At 54.9% G+C, this 27,470-nt stretch overlaps 2 protein-coding genes across 2 annotated transcripts in view; one reads left to right on the plus strand and one right to left on the minus strand.

The window, feature by feature from the left end:
* The window catches only part of LOC144128921 (uncharacterized), a 17,766-nt gene extending 13,820 nt beyond the window's left edge, over positions 1-3,946 (minus strand). The window contains exon 1 of the mRNA XM_077662723.1: positions 3,770-3,946. Coding sequence (XP_077518849.1) covers positions 3,770-3,805 — 36 coding nt within the window. The 5' untranslated portion in view covers positions 3,806-3,946. The remainder of the gene's footprint in view (positions 1-3,769) is intronic.
* Positions 1-27,470, plus strand: part of Naa15-16 (N-alpha-acetyltransferase 15/16) — a 112,636-nt gene that overhangs the window by 55,778 nt on the left and 29,388 nt on the right. The window lies entirely within an intron of this gene.

Genomic DNA, 27,470 nt, shown 5'->3' on the forward strand with positions numbered 1-27,470 from the left:
CCCTGGGCAGGCAGGCAGGCGTGCCGGACTTCCTTGCCGCTTTTCACGGCTTTTGTTTGCGGTAGGTGACCCGTTGACCGGCGCTTCTTCTGACCCCCTCCCCTCGCGAGCAGCGCCGTATGGACCTCCTTCACCCCGCGACGTCACGAAGATGCGGTGGCGCTGATGTTAGCAGCGACTTTCGCATGGTAGGCAAAACAGGTTCCGCTTGCCCGTGCCTACCGCAGCTGCCGCAGGTACCGGCGGCTGCTTCAAGCCTGTGCACTGCAGAAGCAGCATATATTGACCAGCTGCATCACTGCTGGATCCGCGTAGTAGCATAAAAAATATTAAATTAGCCTCGATAGGCTAAGATCAAAGCATAGGTTTCTCGCGCATAAATGCCGCATTCGGAAACTGGCTAACAGGCATTGGGCCACGGTAGTAAAGCGCGAAGTCTGGGAGTCGATGGGCACTGCCACTCAATGCACTTAATAGCATGCAAGTTACTGCGTTCATTCACCTGAACTTCAGGATAGTAGGCTGATAATTGCTCAAGGAAAAAAAAAAGACATGTAGCTGCACACGTACTAATCACCTTGAGCCGGAGTGCACGGGGCGCCGACTGGTTCACTCGCCCCCAAGGAATGCGTTTTTTTGTTAATAGCACACCATGTTTAAATGGCGCGTTTTGTGATATTTAATATTTACTTGAAACTATTTCTTGATATGACGACGTAATTATTTCATTCGAGTAGAAAGAAGTCGGGTAAGTTGTGTCAATCTTGCGCGGTCGCGTTGGTGTGCTTAGAATAGCGTACCTTAAGTGTGCTAAACGCCATATGCTTTTTCATTGCATCATGAATGTGTCATGTTTCATGAGGTAATACATGATCGCGAAGCATGTTTGGAAAGAAGCAGCCGCAGGCGTGCTACTAACAGACACGTGGCGAGATTGAGAGGGGACGCGGCATGAAAAGTGGTTTCGTTATTCATGCATGCGATATGTAACTAAACTTGGTGCAAATATGAAATTCCTACGCTAGTTTCAGTAATTCCTTTTATATATAGCTATACCTGGTGCAGTTCTGGGTAATTATAATTAACACCGTCATCAAGTCTCCCCAAGCTAGGTCTCAAATAATTGAGTAGATAGTGCGCAGTTTTTTTATGCCAGCATGTGCATAAAGCCCTGTTCTGTATGATGACGCGATTAGTTCTTTTTCTATATGGTCAGTACTTATGCATGCATAGTTACATGAAAACGTTTCTTACAAAAAATAACTAACACAATACTTCATGTGTAGGGAAAAAAATCGAGAGATTTATTACGCTCCTCAACGTCTCAGGAATAGTTTGCGACAAATGGAATCATTTGATTTTCATGCGAATTACGAAGGTGAGTGATCCAGTCGCAGAAAATGTGAGAGGTCAGAAAACGAACCTTAAACTTTATTCCCTCGTTTATGGCATCTTCGCTTTCGCTTTGGTCAAAGAAATGCGGCACTGAAATCAAAGAAATTACCTCACAATTTCTGACGACCACACTTCTAAAAAGCGTAATTTATAAATTTGTACTCAATATTTTGCTATAATTTTTCGTCGCGAAACTAGACTTCAGGGCTAGGAAAGAAAATAATTCTAGAAATAAAAAATTTTCATCCAATCGACCAGCTTAACAAGAGGACAAGTTGGCCTGGCTGGTGCGTGGTCATGCGGCTAAGAACAGCGCTAAGCGAGACAGGAGATCGGGGACACGACGCTGTCCCCACTTTTCGCGCAGCGCGACACGTACGTATGTCAGCAGACGATGAGCGCATGTCTGCTCCGACGAAACAACGCCAGCACCTCCCCTCACTACTGTCCCGAAGTAAAATCATTCCGGCTAGTGCAGAGTGTCAAAACTTGTTTTATTCAATGCCTAGCGCATAAAAAACGGCAGGAACGCTTTCTACATGTTTACTACTAACCATATATACAATACACAGTGTCAAACTATTTCTCTTTATAGGCCGCACGTGGACAACGCGAGCTCGTGTACTTCGACAAATTACAAAGTTGGAAGCATCGACCATTGCTATGATTCGCAGAAACTGGAAACGCGCCTACAAGCCTTGAAAACCCGCGCACAACACCTATCCGCGACGCCACTCCCCGACCTTTTGCCTACCACGAGCTCGCTAACGACTGCAGCGCCACCTCGTTTGTTTACAAACATGCAGGAGGTCCATAGCCTGAAGGAGTCCGTGCGCTACGCCCGGTGAGAGCGTATATTCCTGGAGAAAACCGTTTATTAGCCGTTGACGTTAAGCCTAAGGATGAGTCTTCTTTGCACAGCACTTCGGCATTGTAGCTCAGGGTTTGTTTTGCTTGTGTGCGTGTGTTCTAGTGGTACAGTGCTCCGCACACAGGGCCCGCCGCGGTGGCTCAGTGCGCTCCGCTGCTGACACGAAAGACGCGGGTTCGATCCCGGCCGCGGCGGTAGAATTTCGATGGAGGCGAAACGCAAAGGCGCACCTGAGCTGTGCGATGTCAGTGCACCTTAAAGAACCCCAGGTGGTCGAAATTTCCGGAGCCCTTCACTACGGCGTCCCTCAAGCCCTGAGTCGCTTTGTGACGTTAAACCCCCATAAACCATAAACTATAGACGGGGGGGAGCGAGCGGTGTGCGTTGGCGTTAAGTGTTGCCCATCGCTCGAAGCAGTACCTTATTGTGCTGGTTGTTTCGGATAGATCGTACCTTACTTCCCGTCCATCCAAAAGCTGCACCGAGCGCCGGCGACACTGTCAGATGCGAGGACACACTGCAGCAAGCTGCTGTAGAATCGCTCTTGCCGAGTCTGTGGAACACTGTTCGTCATTCACAACAACATGCACCTTCAGCTCAGTTATATATATACAGCCTGCTGCTGTTTTCGTCCGTGCGTTCCCTGGAGGCGCGTGACATATCTGCGGGACAGATCGACAACGCGACGCAGTGATGCCACCGTTTTTCCTCGCGTTTTGAATCCAGCGTCACGACGCGCGTAATGAACCTTCATTGTGCGAACGTAAAGGGGACCGAAAATTAGCTACTGATGGATGTTTAGGGGACCAAAGCGTCAAGTTTGGGTTGTCCAGGTTCCGCTGAACCGTCGTGCGGAGAGCCGTGTCGCAACCCTGTCGGTCACCCTCGCTATAAAATTGTTCGCGGTTGCTCGCTGTGCGCGGCGCGTCCTCTGCACCGAGAAGAGAGCCCGTTCCGGCTGCCCCGAGGTCCCGAGTGGCATTCGAAGCCGTTGGCAGTGGCGGATGCATACACTCGAACTTTTCCTGCTATAATGGAAGCGTTCTCCGCCTTGCGTCCGGTAAAGCGGCTCTTGTGCTGCGGGCGGATGCAGTGGCAGCGATTGGGAAACCTCGATTCTCCCGACGAAAACTTCGACTGCGAATGTTGTCGCCTTGCGCCAGTTTCTAACGTTGAGCGCGCTCAATTTCTCTGCTCTCTGGCGGAAAAAATTCAACGTCCGCACTGCAGTGCTGACCGCTCCCCCCCCCCCCCCCCCCCCCCCCCCCGCGGAGCATCCGGTCCGCAGATTGTAGCGGCCCGTTCCCCGGTCCCCCGTTAATCCTCCCGAGATCGATCGTAATCTGCTGCTTAGTGACCGGTTCCTCTGTTTAGCGGCGCAGCCGTGACCTACGGGGTGCAGCGCTTTTACAAATGACCGTTAGCCGTTGCCAATGGCGACTCGAAATGAATCATACGACTTGCAGCGTAAATCTCAATTTCCCGCCGCACATGCGCTCTCACCTGTCGCCGTGCTGGGCCCAAGGACTCGGTCCGCATGGTTCGCTCCCCCGTGGACACCTGCGGCGGCGACCCCTCTCTTACGGGCTCTTCTGTCGGCCGCTTGCTGGGGTGTGCGTATCCGCTGTGGTAGTAGCGAGGGGAGGACGAAAGAAGAGAAGGCGTTGGGAGCTGCCGACAACTGCGGTCGGCAGCTGCAGTCCTGTCTGCGAAGGGAACACACACCCCCCTGAAACTCGGCTCACTGGTGTGACCGCGTACTGGTCAGCTGCCGCCGTTCGCTTCTCGGAAGGGGGCGGCGGTGGACGTGGTGACGGCGTTGCGGCGACTTCTCCTCCGTCGCCTCTTGTCTCGCATCGCGAACGGTGTTCAAATCTTTCTCGATCTGTGCGTGTCGCGGAGGCGATCAGACGACTTGCTCAAGAAGAAGAACCGGCAGAGGCCCGTCCGGCCGCTGTCTCCGCACCACGTGGACGTCGGCACTGACGCGGGCACGGCGCGCGACACTCATCACGACGACTCGCGGCGTCAGCGTAGAGAGAGCCGGTCGACCGGAGGATGCGCGGCCGCCGAGAACTCTCCGGCCGTTCGGCAGACGCTCCCGGAGAAGAGCGCCTCTCTTTCTCGCCCTCTCCTTGACCCCTTCTTCTTTTTCTGCCCGCCCCTTTCTCTGTCCCGCGCGCCTTCCGCCGGCACCTGTGGTCTCACCGTTATTCGTTCCCTTTCTCTGCGACCCCCCCCCCCACTTTCCTCTCCCTTCTTTCGCGGCACGGAGCGAGCGCTTTCTCCGTAGTGCCTAGCGCGTCCGTCGCGTCCATCCTTGCGTGCGCCAACAATGTGTGTTTGTGCGTATTCTCCGCTTCCTCCTCCTCATCACTTCAGCTCGTCATTTTTATTCCAGTCTTTGGCTGCCGCTACTAAGGCGCTCTCTCTCTCTCTATTTCGACGCTGCGGCTAGCCAGTGGCTCCGTGGCTTTCGCCATTATGCGATTATCGAGAGCTGGTCTCTTGTGTCGTTTTATTTTCTCTTTGCTTTCTCCTAGCAGTGGCGCGGCATTAATTGGGCGCCCGCTGCGGAGAGCGCGGCCTTTTCTCTTCGTCTCGTCTCGTTCTGCAAATGTTGGCGCTCGCCCGTTGTTTGCGGGCTTCGTATTATCTCTTCTTCTTCGTGACTGGGCCCCTTCGTCGGCTCGTGAATGTAATCTTTCGTGCTCGTTTCGCCGCTCATCTTTTTTGTTAGGAATCGTTCGCTAACAACCGCCGCCACTCTCGGCGATCGTTCCGCGTGTGTGTTCCCTCGTTTCTCTCTTCCGAGGCTTAATTAGCGTGCGCGTGGGGCGACGTCTGGGGTCCGACCCGCGTGGATTTCATCTCAGATGCGCCGGTCTTGGCCGCCCGTTTTTTTTTGTTTTTGTTTTTTTTTCACGGCGCGTCACATCCGAGCTGTCCTCGAGCGGCGGAGTGCGCATTCGCTCTTTGCCCGGTTCTTTTGTTTCGCGCCGGCTCGGTGGCGCGCGTGCGTCGTGACGATGGGCAGCGTGAGGTCAGGGCTGCTTTGTGCCGACTGGTGACCGGGTCGTGTTTCCCAGAGGAATCGGTTACCGGTACGTGCGTGGGGGCCGGCTCGGGCTAGTGAAGGAAGGGCATGGATGTTAATTTTGACGAATACCACCTCAGGAGTGATCCAGTTGTCTTCACCGGGAAGTTTTAATACTAGTTCGAGAAAAACAGGCGAACCGTGTTCATTTTTCGGTTGGTATTGTTGGGATGCTCGAACCCCCCTCAGACCCACAGAAGTGGCGTCATTTTTTTCCCCTTCAGATAGCAGCGAAACGTCCTTAAATATTTCTGAAATTCCCAAGGCTCTTTTGCCTCCGCTTCTCAGGACACCACGAATGCATTTCTCTAACTGGTGGCAATGTCTATAAAATAGCGCACAAAATTACATTTCCATTTAGTAACGTATATTCGGCTGCATTTCTCTCATCGGGTCGCGTGTGCTGCGCTCGTAGGGCTTCGTTTCGTCGTTTTCGGGGCCTCTCCCCTACTGTATCCGCCTTTGGCGCCAGCTTTCTCGGGCGTTTTCGTCCCTTACTTTCGGATCGGCGTGCGCGCATCCGTCCACCTTTGTTGTGGGAAAGGGGCTAGTAGTGGCAGGGATGCGGCGGCGCCCGCTGCTCTTCGACCTTGCTGCCTTTGCATAGGCCTGGCAGCGCGTGATGCAAATAGCATTGCTGTAGCAATAGCCTGTTTCCTTCCTCGTTGCCGGTAATTACGTGTGGCAGCGCGCGCTCGTCACATGTCGTGCGCGCGCGCGCCCGTTGTTTCGGCGCTGGAGGGGGGCCATCTTCCCTCATTTTTACCGGAAGCGGAGGAGGTCGCGCAGGCCAGCGCTTTTTGGTCGTGACTCGGCGAATGCCTCTCGCACGTGCGTGGTGGAAGGTCCGAGCAGGGATCTCCGGCGGATCCGTTTTGGACGATGGTAATGAGTCGGCCCTGCTGCCTCCGGGGGGATCGTGGGAAGAAGCGCTTGTCGCGCGCGGTGTGCTCGGTGGTGGAGGTCGCCCGCGCCGTCCGAAAGCGTGCGGAATAAGGGACGCCCACCCACCCCTCCCCGGGAGCTTCGAGTGGCGAGTAAGTGCGGCAATCTTGCATGCGCGATTGCCAAATTTCGCCGCTTCATTTGGAGAGGATGACGTCGTGAGAGCGTGCGCGCCCTTAGTCAAATGTTTATGGACAGAAGTGTTAGCGACAACATTTACTTTCATCGCCGCCCTTTCACGGAGCCTGGAATAGGTCTGTCCTGTAAAATTCAGAGTGAGCGATTGATGTTGTACACCATTAAGTCTCCAACAGCGCGCCCTGGAGACAGATAAATTACATTTGTACCGTAGCGGTGGCCTGCACTGTTAAAAAGGTTTTCACCCTTAAGGGTTCATATCCGTGTCTATACCTCACACCATTGCACCCTTCCACAAGGGTGCAAAGTATGGTTGCCACACCCGTACAGCAAGGTTGCGGTCTTTAGAGTTGCCCGACTGCTTTACACTTTATTAGGTTTTGATTGCTTTAAAAGGCGCTGGACCTTTTTTTTTTTTTCATGCACTCTAGGAGGGAAGCCAACCATTCCCGATGAAAAGCTGCCGACGAGCTGTAACTTTGCACTCGAATTACGGTATTGTCAGCTATATATAATGATTCGCAAATTCCCTCTTTCACGGCGTGTCTGAACCTGTTTGGTGTGCTCACATTTGAGATGTCTGCATGATATTCACGGCGTTATTTTTGGGAATGCATTAAAAAAAAAGAGCAGTTAATGGCAGCCAACCTTCATCAAACCGACTCAAACAGTAAGACTATGCTAGCATGCACCACGATTTTTGCCAGAGGAACATGAATAGGTATAAGCGTCCCTGGAATGAGTCATACGAATTCAGTAAAGCGGCAGACTGGGCTAGTTGGTTTTGATCTTAATGAAATGGCAGCGCACAAGCAAACACAGAGAGAGAGAAGGGGAGAAGCGCTTGTCCCCTTCTCTCCCTCTGTGTTTGCTTGTGCGCTGCCATTTCATTAAGGTCATACAAAGCTACTCAGGTGACAGAGTTCAACACGTAAGACACCACTGCTCGGCTCAATCCTATTTTTTTTTTTTTTGCCCATGACGCGCGTTCTTTCTCCAAGTTTATGCCATTTCAGTGAGCTCCCATTTGGGGTCAGTAAGGCTTAGTACATAGCACGCTCGCTTTTAACTACTGCAAATTTGTTCAAAGAGTCAGAGCACCCGGGTGCATGGTACATTAATGGTGTTAACGCGCCGAGCGCACCATTTTCCAAAACACCAAGCAAAAAATTGGCAGTTGCTTAACTCGGATATGCCAGGATATATGTAGCGAAAGCTAGGGCATAGCTTGGTTAGCCTTGGTTAATGTTGATTGCAAGTTCAGGTTAGTCTGGTTGTCTGGCTAGTTGTCACGTGGTGCGGTGCGAGCACGGCGAAATTGCGAGCTCGTGGCCAGCGTAGCTTTCGCTACAAAATAAGGGTGCGGAAATGGTGCCGTCCTTAGTGTTATCCCTTTAAAGGGGAAAACCACTATTACAGTGTAGTGTTTTGAGCATCCGCCGCTCGCGCGGCAGATGCGGGGCTCGATATCCAGTGCCACTGGGCAGCGAGCGGTTTTCCATTTGCTACAAGGTTTCCCCTGGTATGGTGCTCGGCAGCCTTCTCAGGTATAAAATGCTTGGAAGCGTGGCATTTGTTGATCCCGCCTTGTGTAGACAAGAGCATCTTGTGACGAGGCGCGCGCTCTTTGACCAACCCTTCCCCCGCGCTATTAAAACTCGCGGCGGGTGCACAGGCTAACGACAGTGCCGAGGCTCCGTGTTGTAGCGCAATTGTTTTTGAATTTGCGTGGCATTTTGTTCGTCATGCCCGCGATCGCTGTTGTTTCCTCCCGTTCATCTATACGCTCCGGGGATATTGTGTACTCTCGCGTGTCACGCGTTGCGCTGGACCCGTTAGCGTCACACTCGGTTGTGCTGCCCCACCGTCTTGTCGAGTAGCAGATACGCTGGGCAACAGCGCAGTGGCAGCGAAAGGCCGTTCTATTGGTTTTTTCCTTTTTCCGAAGCGCGCCCCGTCGTCATGTTGGGTCGATTCGTTTCTCACGGCGGTGCCAGCGTGACTGCCTCCGGTGCGTGCAAGTCGTCCCTTGTCGGCGGGAATGGCTTTTGTCTCCGCTCCGAGAGGACGAGGAGGAGGCAGAGAGCAGCACTCGGAGGAAGCTCTCTCGTGAGCTCGCGCGTGGAAGGGGAAAAGAAAGAAAAGGCAAAAGGCGAGCGCGCGATGACGACTGCGCGCATCATTGCGCCCCTGCCTAGCGTCTACGCGCGCTTCCTGGATCACGCTCGGGCGTCGTTCCGGTGAGCGGCGGCGCGTCCCCCTTTCCAGGGGCGCATCGATCTCGGCCTGTGGCCTACCGTTCGGCCCGGTCTTCTTTGTCGGAGCGGCGGCGCCCCCCGCGGCAGCACCGTTTGCCGTGGGCGCCCCCTGTCTGTGTGTGCGTGCGTGCGCGTAATGCGCGACGCGGATGTTTGTTTTGCCACCGCGAGGAAGACGCGCCGTGCCTTTGTTCTCGCCTCCCGCCCCGTTGTCTTTGCGGTCGGCGGCGGCTCGGGTTGCGGCCCCGATCACCTGCTCTGTCACGGGTGGGAGGGAAAGCGGTCGCTGTCAACGCGCAAGGGGGCTGTGCTGAGATGACGGGCTCGTTGCTCTCGGTGGGACCTGGCCAGTGTTTCGACGACGGTTCGAATGCAACGACGGCGTGTGAAAAAAAATGAAAATTGGTTTTTGGGGAAAGGAAATGGCGCAGTATCTGTCTCATATATCGTTGGACACCTGAACAGCGCCGTAAGGAAAGGGATAAAGGAGGGAGTGAAAGTAGAAAGGATAAAAGAGGTGCCGTAGTGGAGGGCTCCGGAATAATTTCGACCACCTGGGGATCTTTAACGTGCACTGACATCGCACAGCACACGGGCGCCTTTTGCGTTTCGCCTCTATCAAAACGCGGCCGCCGCGGTCGGGTTCAAACCCGGGAAGTCCGGATCAGTAGCCGAGCGCTCTAACCACTGAGCCACCGCGGCGGGGAATGTTTCGTTTGAGCGAATCGACTTTTCATGACGAGGAGCTGAGAAGCAGCTGGAAACATGCAGTGGTGGCGACAGATTATGTGCCGATCCTTTTTTTTTTTTTACTCTTTGGTCGTCTCTTGACTCGAATACTGCGAGTGTCTTTTATAACGTATTCCAGTGGCCTATCGGAGCAAGCTTTCTTGTTCCGCGGAACCGAAGAGCGTGTTTCAGTTGGCGATTTGGATTCAGATCCTGAGTTTTGATTAGACCGTGGCGGATGCATTGCTCCCTCGCGGATTCGGAGAGCTGCTCGGTATTGCCGATTGGAATACGCCATTAGCCATAGTTCATGCAGAAAGCGGGCTTGGCGACGTTCTGGCAGCAGTGGTTGAGCTTTGATGCGAGTGAAACACGGGAATGCTTTTTTTGTGGGTATCGAAGACCAGTTTCGGAGCTCCCTATTAACACTTGATACGACGTCCTGTCGCCTCGGGCCGAAGGTTCGTTAAAAACGGTCGTTCGTGCGTCGGTGTTGTAAGTGGGACTGGACGAATAGGGCGCGCCGGTCGAAGAATGACATCGAATGAAACCGCCTTATTTATATCTCAAAGCAGGCGGGAATGGGGCGATGGAAAATATGAAGCAGCCCAAACGGCAGCTTTAGTTGTTTGCCCGTATTTGGTGAGCAACAGCTACACGCAGCAGAGGCAAATGAAAGTTAAGGCAGTTGAGACAGCTACAAAACGATTTGGTCAGTAAGCGTGCACGAACCAAATTCGCCCAGCGTAACATGAACATAAATGTGCCAGCCCTTGGCGACGCGGATGGAATAAAGGCATAGTGCTCTCGGAATGGCGATACAACGCGAAAATGTTGGTCTGATTTTGGCAGCCGCCTTTAGGTGTTGACTGCTAGCGGTGAGATCGCCAAGTCGGTCTTTGCAAGCGGCGCCCATCCACAATGACCGAAGCTGTTGCCGGCGGCATTGCAACTAAGATCTTAGTTCTAAGAGCAAATGCTTCGATCTTCACGTCGCGGCGTTTCCGATGTCCCGTTTTTCTTTCAGAAGGACTGCGTGGACCTCTGGTATGGACATGAACCTTCTAAAGTGCTTCCCGAGGCAAGAGCAGTGTTGCTGGCTGTACGATATTGTCGTGTGTGCTAAGCCGACTTGCTGCTGCCTGCTGAATCTCAATCGTCCCGAAAGCGGGTCATCTCCTCATATGAGCGGCTTCTGTAATTTCCTCGCGTAGATCAGTGAGCGCATAAAGAGGGCCATGTCCTCGGACTAGCCGCGAATTTCTGGCAAAGAATGCTGCGTCGGAAGTTTAAAGCGGGTAGTACGCGTACGAAGAACTGTCATCGTAACCTTCCAGATGCGCGGTGACTAGTCGAGTCTCTGCCGCGCTCCCATATCTGCGGTATTCAGTACTGCTGGGAAGGCGTCTTCATTCTCGTCATTTGTGTCTGTAGATGCCGATTCCACTGGAGCTTTGGACAAGGCGGTTGGCATCGCTGTGTCTGCGACCGAGCTTTATCGCGGCTTCGAACCCTTGCAGCTGGAGGAACCAGCGCGCAAGTCACCATGCGGGGTCTTGTGATTAGCGAAATGGTTTGTGGGGGTTTAACGCCCCAAATCGACTCAGGCTATGAGGGACGACGTAGTAAAGGCATCGGAAAATTTCGACCACCTGGGGTTCATTAACGTGCACTGACATCGCACAGTACACGAGCCTCTAGCATTCCGCCTCCATCGAAAGGCGGCCGGTATCGAACTGCCGTCTTTCGGGTCAGCAGCCGACGGCCATAACAATGGGACCGTCCACCTATAGCGGGCGTGCGTACAAGTAGGGCTCGAACTTCGGAATCGCCTAAACCACCGCAGGACATTATTTTGCCGTCGTCGATTATAACTTGTTCGCCTTGGGTAATACGATCTAGCGGCATCGGGTAACTGAGAATGCGGCCTTTTGCGACTCCAGATGGTGTAGCTAAACCCTGAATGACGCAGCTGAACTCTGACGCACCTTAGGCACACCGAGGCGTACCCCAGCCCATAGCGGCCTCTCCCATTTGCCCCTCACCGGCACGTGCAGTGACCTCATGCGCATATCCTCTTATAGGTGTCCTCTTTGACTATCGCCCAGTGGCAACGTCACTAGCGCCCTCTGTTACAGATAAGGCTAATGCGCCGCTTGCGTAACGCCGTTTTCCGCGACCCAAGGCGCCTTCGCCTCGCGTCTCCGGCGCCTGGAATCCCAGTCGCTGCCGCATCACGCGCGCGGCCCCGTAATCACGGCCGACATGGGCGTGCGTGGACGGCCGAACGCGATTGCGCGTCTCGCCGTCGGGTGTCCGAGGCGTGTGTTTCTGCTTTTCGGGCGCGGTGATAGTACAGGGGGACCAAGCCGCACGAAGTCTTTGTTTGCACGGCGGCTTCGCTGCCGTTTTGATCTATGCGCCTCGGTGACAGGGCAGGTGGTGGCACTTGTTCTGCGAGCGGGCGTACCGCGATGAACCACTGGGGCCTGTAATCTTGAGCACGCGTTGCTTCGACTCCGTCGTCGCTGCGCATAATCACGGCGAAGCTGCAGCGTGTCTTAACCTGCACGCCCGATGTCCGCGGGACTAACAGCGGCCCGTGGCCGTCTCGTGCCTGCAGTGGCCGCGTGAAGCCCCTCGCTGGCCACTCCGATTGAAGGCGCGTCTTTTTTTTTTTTTTCGTTCGGCAGCGGGCTATGCCGCGGAAGCGCCTGTCGTTTCTACGTGACGTGGAACCGGTCTCTTTGCACGTTGGTGATCGCGAGTCGGTTTAATGACTATCGCGCGCGTCCCGTAACGCGAATCGCCACGACACCGCCACGTCCGAGTGTACGCCGAGCACGGGGGGGGGGCTGAAACGAAATAAGAAATGGCTTAGCTGTATCGCGGACACTGCGCACGGGTAGTATTTAGACTGGCGGATTTCAGTTTGACAGGTGTTGTAGAGTCTCTCTTTCGACGCTCGGTTTGTCTGCACGTTTCTCGGCGGTGAACTGACTGACTGCGTGGCCAACGCTTCGACCTCCGGGACGCGGAAGTTGGGCGTGTGCCGTAAAATGTGAGAACAGCAGCGGCTTCTCTTGTTAACTCTGGTCAGCTGACCGGCCGGGCACGGGCTCTATCTGCGAGGGTTTTTGGATGCCGACTCTCTCGGTTTGTAGTTTCGTGCACGACACTGCACTGTCTTTCGTTACGCATTGTTCGCGATTCGCGGCGCCTATAAAGACGCGACTGTCTGCGTGGTGCTTGTTTTGTACAGTCCTTTGAATATTTGTAGCGTCAGTGCCGTACGACAGCGGTCGTATATTACGCACAACGCTCTGCGAGTTCAGTACTAGTGGTCGACGCTGCGTGCCGCACGTAGTCTTTGTCAAAAGTATACAGCCCAAGGGGTCTGCCTCTGAGCCCTGCGGCGCGGCTCGTTTTGCATACTCGGGGGCCCTAATCTCACGAAGGCGGGATGTACTTTTAAGTCCTCAACCCTCCCAAGCTTAGGAATGTCAAATATGCTAAAGAGCCCTGCTACACGTCTTGGAATCAAACCCCTCAATTGAGCTGAATATGTTTGACGAAGACTGTACACCAAGTGGCTTGCGCGCTTTGCAGTGGTCTCTCTCGGGGCCGTTCTTCTGCACCGGGTTTCGCCATCAGTGGAATGAGATGTAGAACTGCGCGAATTGGTTCTTCTTCATTCTGAAAGAAACAGCCGCTAAAGTTACGCGCGACGAACGAAGAACTCGCAGGGCGACGCGCTGTGCCCTCTTCTTTTGTGCCACGCCCCTTTTGCGCTGTCCCTTTTAGGGTGGAATGAGAATCGGGGCTCACGGCGTCTCGTTTTGCGCATGCGTCGTCACGCCCGTGTGACGAAAGCCGGCCGCCTGTCGTCCGTTGTCGCCCCGATTCATGGTTCGGTTCATGGCGAGGCTCTGTCTCCCGTTGTCATAACGGCTGTAGTTGTCAGGACGGCGCGAAAGGAACAAGGACAAGAGAGGCACAAGAAACAACAGGACAAGCTGTCCTGTCATGTGGTCTTGTGCCTCGCTTGTCCTTGTTCCTTTCGCGCAGTCCTGACATCAACTATAGCCGCGAGCCAACTAGCCCCAAACCAAAGTACTTCTTGGTCATAACGGCGAGTCCCATTGTCGCGCAACCTGATCGTCGAGTGGAAATGGGCGACCGGGATAGCACTTTCTCCGGCGGAAGGAGGAGAAAACGAAGAGGCCCCGTGAGGGATTGTTGTTCGCGAGCCGCAGAAAAGCCAAGATGCAGGGCCCCCCCGCAAGGTCTTTCTTGTCTTCGCCGTCGTTCCCTACACGCCTCGCGAACGAAAGCCGGTGGACGCCCCAGCCGCCGGGCCCCGGAATGCTGTTGCGCCGGGCGTGTTCTCTCCTCCCGGGCTCGGTCTCTTCTTGGACCGGAATCCGAGCGCGGAATGCCGCCGAAGCTGTGTTCTTCCGTGCACGTATTATGCCCCGTTGTGTAGCGAGGCAGCGGCTTTCCTGGCGCGCCCCGCGTCTCCTCGACGTCCTTGCCTTCGTCTCCCGCGCCGATGCGCGATCGCGTGCCGGCTTTTCTCCGAGTGTGCTCAGGCCGGACTGGGACGTCCGACTTCACCCTTTGTGACAGGCCCGTGGCGTCGTCGTCGTCATGGACCACGGAGGGAGTTGCCGCGGTCGCAGCGACCCTGTAGTAGCCTATTCCTGAATGGGACGTCCCGCTGTGACCACCGCCCTCCACGTGCCTTGGCGTCGTTGATTGCGCTTTTTTTTTTTTTGCGGCGGGAATTCGCAGGTTCTCCTTGTTTGTCCGCCGAGGAAGTCGGGGATTTTTTACCCTTCCCGCGTTTTGACGCGCACCCCCCCCCCCCCCCCCCCCCTCTCGCTCTCTCCCTGGGTCGTGAGCCGACGGCGTCTCGGGCCCGGAAAACGTGTGTACCGTGCTGCGAGGACCGGAAAAAAGTTGGCGCCAACTTTGGTGATACTTTCAATAGTTCCTTTTTTTTAGCTAACTTCGCGGAGAAGCGAAGCCGTGTGTGGGCGTGCGCGCGCGAAATCGAAATTTTTCATGCCCTCATTGTTGATGCAGCATTCTGCGACGTTTTTAGCACGGAAATGTGGGCGGACATTTGAGTCGTGTATATGCTGTCTCCATTTCTCTGATCGGTTGGAAATCGCCGTTTGTTGGCGTATTGTAGTTGTGCGCGGGACGCGGCCGCGTGTGTTCCATGGTTTCGAAGGCAGTGTTGTTGCAGTGTGCTGTTGTGATCCTTGGGCTGGGACGACCTAATCAACGGCAGATGTGGCCGTGACGGACCCACAGGCGGAGACTTGGAGGCGCCGTCGCTCGCGGACGACCATATGCCGGACCCTCCCTTTGTTGTCCTGATTGCCTCGTTCGGCCTTCCCGCGGGCCTGGAGTGCGGGATGACTTTGGGGACGCTTCCGGGCCAAACCCGCCTTCCCAGAATGGCTGCTAGCTGGGCGCACTGGCACAGGCTGTGACCGAGCAGCGGACGTGGAGAGGAGGACCTGGGTGTCCCGGCTGCGAGGAGAATACCCGGCTCGCCGACAGAGAAACTCAGAGCAGAAGGGAGTGGAGTGGTGTGTGTTCTGACTCTCGAGTAGAGTGGCCGCTCCGCCGGTCGGTCTCCGACCAAGCTTTTACGCTACCATGACAATGTAAATACTGTACATAAAGTTCTCCCTTTTGGTCACCTTAAATCCGTCTCCGGACCGCTTCGTCCCTGTTCTGCCCGACAACACCTGCTGAGCGACGGCATGCTACCCGATCCACGACAACTGGTTGGCAGCGGCGGGATGGCCTGCGTGATGTCCTAGCTCCGGTTTGGTGAGTGCATCGCCTTCTTTCCTTGGAGTCCTGCCAGGCTTAACAATAAGTGCTGTTCTTCTTGGTAGGCAAAATTTGGTTGCAGAAGCCTGTTTGAATTTGAACCTTGCTTTGCACCAACTCTCTTGAGAGACTAGCGATCACAAAAAAAAGGGCAGTCATGGACTGGAGAAAGCTGCGGAAGACGGAGATGGTCTTGATATGTGGTGAATTGGGGATTGATTGTGGTAAATCCATGACAAAACGGCAAGTTGTCGACGCGATTCAAGAAGGCGGCTTCGAGGATGAGGAGATCGTAGAGTGTTGGGAGGACATAAAGAATAAAGCTGAGGAGGAGGAAAGAAAAAGGCAATATGAGCTTGAGCTAGAGAGCAAGCGACTGGAAGTGAGGCTAGCTGAAGCTGAGGCGGAAAAGGCAAAAGCGGCTACGCCCAATGTTGAGAATAACCTGTCATCTAAGCCGGCAAAAATGAAAGATCTTTTGTCTCCTTTCAAAATGGGAGAGGACATAGGGTTATTCCTTGTAAACTTCGAGCGCACATGCGAAAAAAATGCAATCCTTCGTACCACCTGGACTCAACACCTCTTGACGGTTCTTCCTTGTGAGGCTGCCGACGTGCTGGCTCGGCTTACTAAAGCGGAAGCGGACGACTATGACAGAGTGAAGGCGACATTGCTTAAGAAGTACCGATTGTCGGCCGACGCTTTCCGTCGGCGGTTCAGAAACTCCGCGAAACAGCCCACAGAGTCCTACCCAGATTTTGCGTACAATTTAAAGGCAAACTTAGTCGAATGGCTCAGGGCCGCAGAAGTTTATGAGGACCGCGACAAAGTTGTAGAACATATTTGCATAGAACAGTTCTACAACTGTTTGAATGAGGAAACGCGGCTCTGGGTTCAAGATAGGCCCGAAAAGAAAAGCTTGGAGCGCGCCGCGGAGCTTGCAGAAGAATTTCAGGCCAGGCGCGACGGAGGGAAGGAAAACGTGCGGGCAGTCACAAAGCCATACAGGAATTCCGTGAATCGTCCATGGCGGCGAGAGGACCGAGCGACCCCCACGAAGGGAGATAAAGGGACACATGAGGGGGAGCACGGAAAAGGGTCCGTCGAGGGAGACTACGCGGACAAAGAAAAGAAGCAAAAAGAGCGGGCGAAAGCCTTCGAGGTGAGGAAACCGCCAGTCTGTTTCCGCTGTAACGAGCCTGGACATCTGGCGAGCGGCTGCCGAAAGGCAAAAGTTGTTTTTTCGCTCACCACCCTCGACGAGGAAAACATGCGCCTACTAGCACCGTATATGCGCAAAATGACAGTGAATGGGAGAGAGTGCCGTGTTCTACGCGACTCCGCCGCTACTATGGACGTGGTGCACCCCGCGCTCGTTTCGCCGAAGGAGTTCACGGGCGAGTGCGCGTGGATCAGGCAGGTGGCCCAAGAGGACAGTGTCTGTCTGCCTGTCGCGCGCGTCACCATTGAGGGCCCGTTTGGGATATTGCACACTGAAGCGGCGGTGTCGGCGACCTTGCCAGAGCAGTGCCCCTACCTCTTTTCAAACCGCTCGGAGGAGCAGTTGGAGACGAGGGGGTTGAGCTATGGGGATCGCTCCGTGCACGCGCTTACGCGTTCTAAAGCCCGCGAAATCGCGGCTCAGTTGAGTCGTTCCGGGGAAGCAGAGAGGCATGCAACGGGCGAAAAAACTGTGCAGGATGGCGCAGAGACCGCTCCTTTCGGAAATGAGACGTCTTCAGCGCCGTGTGGCGAGGCCATTGAGGAGTTGGAAATTTCGGTTCTGCCCCCCCAGTTGGACGGCTTTCCCGAGTTGATTAAGGTAGACCGACAGACCATCGCAGCTGAACAGGACAGCGATGCAACTCTCCGAGATTTGCATGATCATGTCGGTGAGGGACTGGGAAAGAAAAACGTCGCTCTGACGCAGCGCGCAGGAGTACTTTATCGGCAGTACAAAGACAAAAAAGGTGTGCACTACGACCAGCTAGTGGTGCCCCAAAAATATCGGGCAGGCCTTCTAAAGCTGTGTCACGGAAGCGGCTGGTCCGGCCATCTCGGCATCAAAAAAACAAAGGCCCGGCTTTTAAGAGAATTTTATTGGCCAGGGTGCTTCAAAGATGTTGAAAGATTTGTCCAGACCTGCGACGCATGTCAGAGGGTAGGAAAATCCCACGATAAATGCAAGGCGCCCTTGAAACTTGTGCCACTAATTAGCGAACCGTTCCGGCGCCTTGTGGTGGACGTTGTAGGTCCACTACCTGTGACCGCATCAGGCTATCGCTACATTTTAACACTCATCTGTCCAGCGACGAAGTTCCCGGAGGCAATTCCCCTGAAAGAGCTGAACTCCGTGGGAATTGTCGACGGGCTGTTAAAGGTCTTTTCTAGAATAGGTTTCCCCGCCGAGTTACAGAGTGACCAAGGCAGCGTTTTTACGAGCGCACTTACCGTCACGTTTCTAGAGAAATGCGGCATTCGCCTTATCCACAGCTCTATCAGACACCCTCAGAGCAATAGTGTCGAGGCGTGGCACTCCGTACTAAAAAGAGTCCTCAGGGCCTTGTGCTACGAGCACCGCCGAGACTGGGAGGCATGCTTGCCAGCTACCATGTTCGCGCTTCGGTCAGTGCCACATGAAGCCACCGGTTTTAGTCCAGCAGAACTGGTATACGGCCGGTCGCTCAGGTCGCCCCTTCGCATGCTTCGCGAATCTTGGGAGGGCAAAGGTGAGGATCCCACCGTCCTTGAATATGTACTTCAGCTTCTGGAACGGCTTCAGTCATGCAGAGAGCTCGTTGAGGCCAACATGAAGTCGGCCCAGCAGAAAGCTAAACTCTACTACGACCGAAACGCACGACAGCGATCGTTTTCGGCGGGAGACAGGGTAATGCTGCTGGCCGCGTCGAGGGCAAACAAGCTGGACGTGCAGTGGAAGGGCCCTGCGCAGGTTGTGGAAAAACTGTCAGAAACGAACTACGCGGTAAAGATCCCGGGTAGGCGGAACGAGGTAAAGATCTACCACTGTAACCTCATGAAGCCCTATCGACAACGCGAAGCAATCGTCCAGCTTGCGCTGAATGCACCTGAAGAGGTGCAAACAGATTTTGTATTTCCAGGCGGTGACATCCCCGCTTTTACTGGAGTTCTCGAGAGGATACGTGGTGATGCAGAGCTTACCGAACAACAGAAAGCGGACCTCCAGCAGCTACTTTCAGATTTCGAGGACACTTTCGCTGACAGGCCGGGAAAGACACTCTTAGTGGAGCATGATATTCAGGTGACCACCGACGAGCCTATTCGCTCCAGACCGTATCGCGTCTCTCCGAGGCAAAGGGAGATCCTTAATGCTGAGATTCACCGCATGCTTGACCTCGGCGTTATTGTGCCAACGAAGAGCGAATACACGTCACCTATCATACTGGTAGAAACACCCGGGAAGGAGCCACGGCCCTGCATCGACTACCGAAAGCTAAATGCCATCACACGAGACCAACTTTATCCTATCCCTAATTTGGAGGAGCGGGTAGAAACGGTCAGCAAGGCCCAGTATGTCTCAACTCTTGATCTAACCCGCGGCTACTGGCAGGTTCCCCTGACGGATAGAGCCAGTCAGTACGCGGCCTTTATCTCTCCCCTCGGCACTTTCCGACCACTCGTGATGAGCTTCGGGCTCAAAAACGCGCCGTTTTGCTTTTCTCGGCTGATGGATCGGGTGCTGACAGGTACGGAGGCATACGCGCTTCCTTACCTGGACGACATTGCCGTCTTCTCTGACAACTGGGAGGCTCACCTGCGCCACTTGCGCGAGGTTTTGACCCGACTGCGAGACGCGGGATTGACTGTCCGGGCTGAGAAGTGCAAGCTTGGTAAAGCTGAGGTCGAGTACCTTGGTCACGTTATCGGACGGGGCTACCGCCGGCCGCTGGACGCTAAGGTCGCAGCCATACGCGATTATCCTAGGCCGTCTACAAAGACTGACATACGCGCCTTTCTAGGGTTGGCTGGCTATTATCAGCATTATATTCCAGGCTACTCGGAAATGGCGAGTCCGCTCACAGATAGCTTAAGGAAGGAGGAGCCGATTAAGGTGAACTGGAATACCAGCAAAGAGCAGGCTTTTCTCGCGTTGAAGAAAGCGCTTACCAGCCGGCCTGTACTAAAGGCTCCTTCCTACGACCGCACCTTCATTGTTCAATGCGACGCGAGTGAGAGGGGGATGGGGGCGGTCCTGAGCCAGCGCGACGAGAGCGGAGAGGAACACCCTGTGTTATTCGTAAGCCGAAAACTGACGACCCGTGAAGAGGCGTACAGTGCCACGGAGAAGGAGTGCGCTTGTTTAGTGTGGGCCACCCACAAACTTCGGTGTTACCTGGCCGGTTCGCGATTCGTCATCGAGACTGATCACTGTCCATTGACCTGGCTTCAGAACATGTCTCCGAAAAACGGACGCTTGCTCCGCTGGAGTCTCGCCCTACAGGAGCATAATTTTGAAGTTCGCTACCGGAAGGGTAAAGAAAATGGTAATGCCGATGGCCTCAGCAGAGGCTTTGTTCGCTAAGCGAAATTGGCTATTCCAGGCGCTCGTCTAAGCGTACCTGGCGTAATGAAAGTTTTTTGTTGTTTTTACCTTCGTTTTTATGAGTGCCCTTCCGCATTTGATTTTGTGTTCAGTTGTAGCTTAGGTGAGAATGATAAATGTTATGTTGAACTCATCCCGTATGTCCAACTTTAGGCTCTCGTAACCCATCCATCGGCTGTTTGTCTCTTGATTGCAGCGGCAGCTGCGGTTTCTTTTTACAATGCCGTGAAATCTCATTCAAAATTGTAAGGTGCTGGGCTCTAAAATCGCCCGCATATGTCTAATATGCACGCAGCTCACCCTACCTGACGCCCTGGGAGTGGGAAAAACGGGGCGTATTCATGCAGAACAGCTTAAGGCGTTGTTCCTAGATTGCCTGGCACGGCTCGGGGTGGTCGGTGGTGCTCTTGCCTTGCTGGATTGGGGCATTGCGCAGGCTTGATCACTAATGCCCTACCAGAGAGTCTGGGCCTGCAGTCATTCCCCATCAGGACCATCCGGAGAACAAGGGACCTGTCCAGCTGATCCGGCCTCTTCAGAGGACACCGAGCAGATGTAGCCCCTTTCGAGGCCTCTTCCTGGCGGCGGACGAGCTGTTGTGATCCTTGGGCTGGGACGACCTAATCAACGGCAGATGTGGCCGTGACGGACCCACAGGCGGAGACTTGGAGGCGCCGTCGCTCGCGGACGACCATATGCCGGACCCTCCCTTTGTTGTCCTGATTGCCTCGTTCGGCCTTCCCGCGGGCCTGGAGTGCGGGATGACTTTGGGGACGCTTCCGGGCCAAACCCGCCTTCCCAGAATGGCTGCTAGCTGGGCGCACTGGCACAGGCTGTGACCGAGCAGCGGACGTGGAGAGGAGGACCTGGGTGTCCCGGCTGCGAGGAGAATACCCGGCTCGCCGACAGAGAAACTCAGAGCAGAAGGGAGTGGAGTGGTGTGTGTTCTGACTCTCGAGTAGAGTGGCCGCTCCGCCGGTCGGTCTCCGACCAAGCTTTTACGCTACCATGACAATGTAAATACTGTACATAAAGTTCTCCCTTTTGGTCACCTTAAATCCGTCTCCGGACCGCTTCGTCCCTGTTCTGCCCGACAACACCTGCTGAGCGACGGCATGCTACCCGATCCACGACAGTGCCCAGTGAGTGATATGAGACAGGGGAAGCACCTTCCAGCCCCGGCTGTACCTGTACTTTGTTGTTGCTGTTTTTGTTGTTGTCGGCCCGCGAGGTCCCCAAGTAGAGTAGGCGTTAACCTCCGCCAATACATTATCCAATTACTGCGTGCTGATATTCCGGTACATTTCGATATCGTTATCAAGTACTAGTCGAGGGTGGGATCGGTTGGAGGGGGCGGGCAGCTAACGCGGACGGCGACCTTTCAATCCCAACCTGATGGTCCGATGCGGCCACTTCCGTCCAGTCGTTTGCGTACGCCGGAGGGGGCCGTGGGTTCGCTGGGAACTCGCGTCGTGCTCATTGCGCTCCCTGGGAACAGGGCCGATGTGTTCGGCTGTCTCTCGTCTCTAGTGCGCGCATGGGCCCGCGTTCGCGCGCGGAAGTCGCCGCGAGACACAATGGGCGTGGTTCCGGTTCCTTGTGTGCGCACCACCGCCGCCGCGACGGTGTTCGTCCCTAGGGCCGACGATCGGGCGGCGCGTTACGCCCCTAAAAGGATTGCCCCGGGAATAACGGCGTTACATAAAGAACTGGTCCATTCGATAAGCCACCGTGGCCGCTGTTTGAACTTCCCGCTCGACAAAAGCCGTTAGGGGCGCACGCGTTCGGCCGGCCGTCCAGCAGCAGCAGGAGGACTTCCGAGGCCCATTCAGCGCCAACGACGGCCAAGATGGGTTTTTTTCTTCGGGCACAGTTGAGAGAGTAAAGAAGAGCACCGTTAGCGATTGGCGGCGAAGCAAACAAGAAAGGAAACCGGGGCTGAACTCTATTGGACGTCTAGATATAGTCCGTCGATGCACCCCCTTTTCTGTTTGGACACGACGACCTGTGGAGGAGTCTCGAAGTACTATGGCCGTCGTTGTGCTTGCGCCAGTGGGGTTTTATTGTGGGCGACCGGGCATGCCTGTGTTGCTGCAGGAGATTTCCGGTGTCCGACTGCGTGCGATTGTTCGGTTGCGTGTGTCCTCCTCCTCTGGTTCGGTTTGAGCTGCGCGCCGCCGCCGACAGCGTCGTAGACAATGACGTCGGCCGCGTGCTCTGCGCCGAGAAGAGCAAGAAAAGGGGCGAACTGTCTGCGTAGCCTCCCTGGGGGCGTGCAGGGAGACATCGGCCGCAGCTCTCTGGATTGCGCGCTCACCGCACGACGACGTTGCCTATGGGGAGACGCTCTTCCTTGTGCCGTCGCCCCTTTGTCTCGGAGAGCTGCGTGCGACGCGTGGTTTTTCTTCTCAGTGTAGCTGCGTTAAGTAACTCAAGTTAATGGTTTTTCTCCTTTTCTTTGTTTTTTATTGTGTTGTGTTGGTGATTACCTTTAAAACCTCGCTATTTATACCACGCGTTCAGTCAGTCGCTGGCGCGATTTTTTTTTTTTTTGCTTTAAAATAATCGGGAGCTCTGGAACTTTAAACTCCTCAGGTATTTGTCGCAACCGCTGCCCCCCAGCCGCCGCGGTGGCTGAGTGTTTACGGCGCTCGGCTGCCGGCCCGAAAGACGCGGGTTCGATCCCGGCCGCGGCGGTCGAATTTCGATGGAGGCGAAATTCTAGAGGGTCGTGTACTGTGCGATGTCAGTGCACGTTAAAGAACCCCAGATGGTCGAAATTTCGGGAGCCCTTCACTACGGCGTCCCTCATAGCCTGAGTCGTTTTGGGACGTTAAACCCCCATAAACCAAACCCATAAACCTAAACCAGCAACTGCTTCCCCGTGGACCAAGCGCATATCGGCGTTTTGTCTAAATTTAAGCGACATCGAAGCGTTTGTTGTCTGCACTCTCCCTGTGTGACGTGCTGTGCACCCTATAATGGACGGGCCCGTTTGTCTTTTGGTGCGAATGCCATGCATGGTGTCGGGACTTGCCAAACTCGTCATAGCCATCGTTGAAATCTGGCAGGACCTATTTTAGTGCGTGTCACGTGTTGTCCCTTATGTTGTTGGTAAACCTGCCGCTTTTCCGACTTATGTCTCTGCTGCCTTTTTTTTAGGACCTCGGGGTGTGGGCGTGGCCCTTGTTAGAATCTAAACTAGAGCGGTAACCAGGCAGGCCCCCTTATTACCGGCTTGAGCGTGACTGGCCTGTACGCGCGACCGGAGCCCGGTGTTCAACGACGCACGGGCCCGACCGCTTTTTTTCTTTCTCTCGCGTGTTCTCACGAAGGTTCCTGCTCGTCTCGTTTCCTACTGACATGATCCGTTAGCACGGTAACGGTACCAAACCAACGTGTGGCGCCTAGCTACTACTTCACGCAACGTAATCTCTCGTGATGGTTGTGGTCGTTGTGTGTTGAGCATAGCCGCCCACAGCGGTTTCACGACTTCCATTGTGGAGCGGTGCACGGCTGGGACGACGGTGGGCCCGTTTCTTTTTATGTTTGAACTATCGTCCATTTTTACTTACCGCCCTGTACAACCGCCGCGCAAAAGAGATGCGTGGCCAGGTAGTCGAGCGCCGTTATTATTTGCTGCTGCCGTGCCGCATCTGCGTGTGGTGCTGTTTCGTATAGTTTGGGTGGTGTGCGATAAAATCGCTATCATTGGCGCGGTTAGTTTGGTATCTCGTTATTAAGCAACGCCTCGGACGGCAGCCAACACGAGCGTGTTATTGTCGCACTAGGTGCTGTTTATATGTACGCCTTTGTTACCAGCGCTAACTTCTTCGGTCGGCTATTGCCCCGTTGATGCGTCCGCGGACCGAGCAGTCCCTGGAACAGTGTTGCGTTATTCGGTGCGATAAGATCGCTTTTCGGGTCATTGCCGCCAGAGCGAGCTGCACTGCGAGCTGAATGAATAATGCATGTAGGTGCTGCGTCCGTCTCCCGGGTTGAAAAAGTGGAGTGTACGTATTTCGAGGCATATGGGAGAGGCCTTTGTCCAGCAGGGGACGTAGTTAAGGGGTGTGTGATAACGATGAAGATGATGTCGCCGAGGAGCCAAAGCGACGCAGTTCGATAATGACGCGCCACATCCCGAACCCTACACCCAAGTGTCTCGCTTTGCACCTTTCTGCGTTATCGCGGGGTTGTTGTTGTGTTGGTTGGCGTGTACAAGCTACCTTTTTCACATCGTGTCGGCCTCTCTCCGGCTCGGTGTAGTAACGGTAGCGACAGCAATGCAGTGGCGATCAGCCCTCTGCGGCGAGCCAACTATAAGGCGGCGGCTTCCGATGCCGCCGTCTTTTCCAGCCGTCGCACACTCCCTCCCTCCCTTCCTTCCTTCGTTATTGCGCTCGAGGTGCGTTTAGCTTAAAAGAACGTCTTGCTGGGCAAGTTGGTAGCTATACATCTTTGGTCACAGGCGTGAAAAACAGACACAAGGCAGAAAGAGGGGGACGCTCCGTCCAGTCTTTCTGTCTTGTGTCTGTTTTTCGCGCCTGTGGCCAAATATGTGTGTTTAGCTGTCGTCCGACGAATGACGAGATCGTTTCCCACGGCCTGGTGCGTGCGATGATAACATGCTAAACTTTAGCACCCTTTGTCGACAACATAACCGCCGAAGCGCGCTTCGGTGGGGGCAACGACTACCCGTGTACTGAGATTCGAGTGAACGTTTCGGAGACCCGCTGGTGACCGAAGTTGATCTTTAATGGTGCTCTCCGGTTTTCTTCATATCTACTGGCAAACAAGAGTTATAACGCAGGTGGTGTGTCATTCGCGGCATCAGTTAACGGCTGTACGTAATTTGCAGAGGGCGCGGAAAACCGCGCCGACAGAACACTTATGCTGCAGCCACTCTATAGATGACGAATTCATACGTGTCTCCTCCTTCTTCCCCCTTTACCGTTCGTGCTTCGCGAAATGCAGCGCCGGCGCCTGTGTGGAATTTTTCCCACGCGTGACGCGCATCTTGTGTCATCGGCGTCACCTTTAACCCCAGGGGGCGCGATTTCTGCTCGGTAGCCTCCTCTCGCGGTCAGCCGTAGCTGAACGAGCCGCGCGGACGGAAAGCGCCGTGGCCTTTTGCGTGCCGCTGCGTCGCGCTTTGATGAGGGTTAAATTGAACCCCCCTCCCCTAAAGGCCGTAAGACCAGCTCCTCCTTCACCGCAACAGTGAGGCGCAGGTTAGGCCAAAAGGTTTGGCCATTGTCTTCACTGCGGCACTGTTCAGTTTTCTTCCCAGACCGCCGTCGATTTTTTGCTGTAGCGATCGAATGGCGGAGGCTTGTTGTGCAAGCCCCGCGATCGTGCGGGCTCGGAGGTGTGCCTGCCGCGTCAGTCTTCGCGAGTGTGGCGTGCGGAAAGACCGCCGCGTTGGAAATTCGTATCCCGGAAAGTGTCTCCGTTCATAAGGCGCGCGGTTAATCGATCTCGCGTAACTCCACTGATGCGGACTAGCGTGCGTCTCGATTCCCACGGGCTGCGCGCACCGCGTTCGTCGCCGCCGGTTGCGTTTCCGCATCGTCGTTGGCCGTCCTGTGTAGCGAAGGCTCCGGTGCATTATACTGCGCGAGAGGGAAGAGGCGCCGTGGAGGATGGGCGGACGAAAGAAAGTGTCTGCTGCCCCGGAGGCACATATTCCGGGGACTCGCCGTTTCGTTCCTCTCCGCCGGTGCCTGCCTGCGTCCTCCTCCTCCTCCTCTTCTACCTCCCCCGCGTAACTTGCACCCCTCCAGAGGGAGTCGCGCGTCGCATCATTGGTGTCGTTGTCCGAGGATGCTGCGGTGACGGCGTGCCTCTCCGTTGAAAGGACGCCGTCGCGTTCTCTCCTTTCGCTCTTGGTTTTTCGTCGCTTTTCGCCTCGCATCGTCGTCCCCGTAATGGACGCTGTCGGTGACGGAATTCCCTCCGGTGGGTGCCGCGTCGTCCTTTGGGGTCAGCCGGTAGCGCGGGTCTCCAGCAGCGGCGGCGACAGGGATGATGGGGGGGTCCCACATTTGCGTTCGTCATTCATCGCCCGTGTGGACGCGGGGGCAGGTATACGTATGTGTGTTTTTGGGCTTCGTCATTAGACCGCCGCGTCGTGGGGCGCGAGGGCGTTTAAACCTTATCCCCGGCGGCGTCTGACGCGGGCGTGCGTAATGCCGCTTACGCGCTCCTCCGTTGATGGACGATGTGCTCTCTTCCGATGCAGAGCCGGACGGCGGTGCGGAATCTCGTGGTTGTTGTTGGCGGGTGCGAGCCTAGTCTGTGCCAGGCAGCCTGGTTCGCTCGTGCCTCGTAGCGCCGCGGTTCCGACGTCACTCCGCCTCTGGTGGGGCCCAAACGTGCGAAGTTTTCGCATTGTGGTGGTGCAGCCAAATGCACCGTATGGTTATCGTGGCCTAAGCTTATTTTTCGTTTTAGATGGAATGAGAGGGTCAGGGAGCGTCAAGGGGAAAGCCCTCTCAGTAATTTCTTACACTTTGGTATTGCGATGTCGGTTCGCCTGTTTTCGCCCGTGGCAGTACTCATGAAACCTCAGTCGTATTTGAGTACGGGTTTGACTAGTAGCGTTAACACCACGGCCTTTTTTTTTTTTTGGTTGGCGCAGAAGTGAAGTGTAAGGCTCTGCTGCAGGGTGAGTGCGTAAGTTGGCTGACGAACAAGCCGTGCAGAGTAGTCCAAATAGCGAGTTGTCTTGTTTAGCCTCATTTTACGTCACTTCAGGCTGCAACCACAACTGGTAGGATGACTGGTCAAGAAATAAAATGTCGAGGAGTATCGAATTTTCCCTCGGGGTGATGGCTTCTCGCATTCGGTGGCTTCGCTGGGTTGTTGGCCAGCTCTCTTCGGGCGAAGAATGTTTGATCCGGATGCGTGTGTTCCTGCTGGACCAACTGATGACTTCATCATTAGAGTTTTACCACAGCGCCGGACAGCCGTACGGAAACGTATTGCCGTTGCTGGTCCGTGGCCCCGAATGTGGTCAAATAGGGGCGCGTGCCTGCCACTGCGCTGCGCATGCGTAGCTCTCACCTTGCTGTGCCTGTATGCGTCCACACTATAGTCGGATCATACAACTCAAGAACGAAACGGCAGATGCCCTTCTAAGGCGGCCGTCCATCCATTGGTGTCGACCGATTTTCATCATGCCGCGGTTAATCTGAGTAAACCCTGGTTAACCATTTCTCATATGCCACCCTCTGTGATGTGTCACACTCCAAGGGGATTAACCGTAACGTCATGAGAATCTCTCGACGCCATTGGCTGGAGGGTCTCCTTTGAGAGGCATTTGCCGCTTTGCTCTCGAGTAGTATCTAACAATAGTGCTCTCCATCATTACACCGAGCGGGTATATTCGGCCGGCTGCGAGACCGGCTCGGCACTCCTTCCAAGAGTGCGCCCATTCAAATGATTTCGCGCTTGCGCAACCCGCTTCCGTTATCCCGCGCGCTTCTTTTGAGGAGGAGGAGGAGGCAGTTCATTTCTTCTTCCCCGTGGGGTCGCCTCTTACGCCACGCATCACGGGAAGTTTAGAGAAGAGCACGAGGAAAGCGGGGTCTCTTCGTT

Source organism: Amblyomma americanum, chromosome 4 (assembly GCF_052857255.1).
Source record: "Amblyomma americanum isolate KBUSLIRL-KWMA chromosome 4, ASM5285725v1, whole genome shotgun sequence".
Taxonomy (NCBI): domain Eukaryota; kingdom Metazoa; phylum Arthropoda; class Arachnida; order Ixodida; family Ixodidae; genus Amblyomma; species Amblyomma americanum.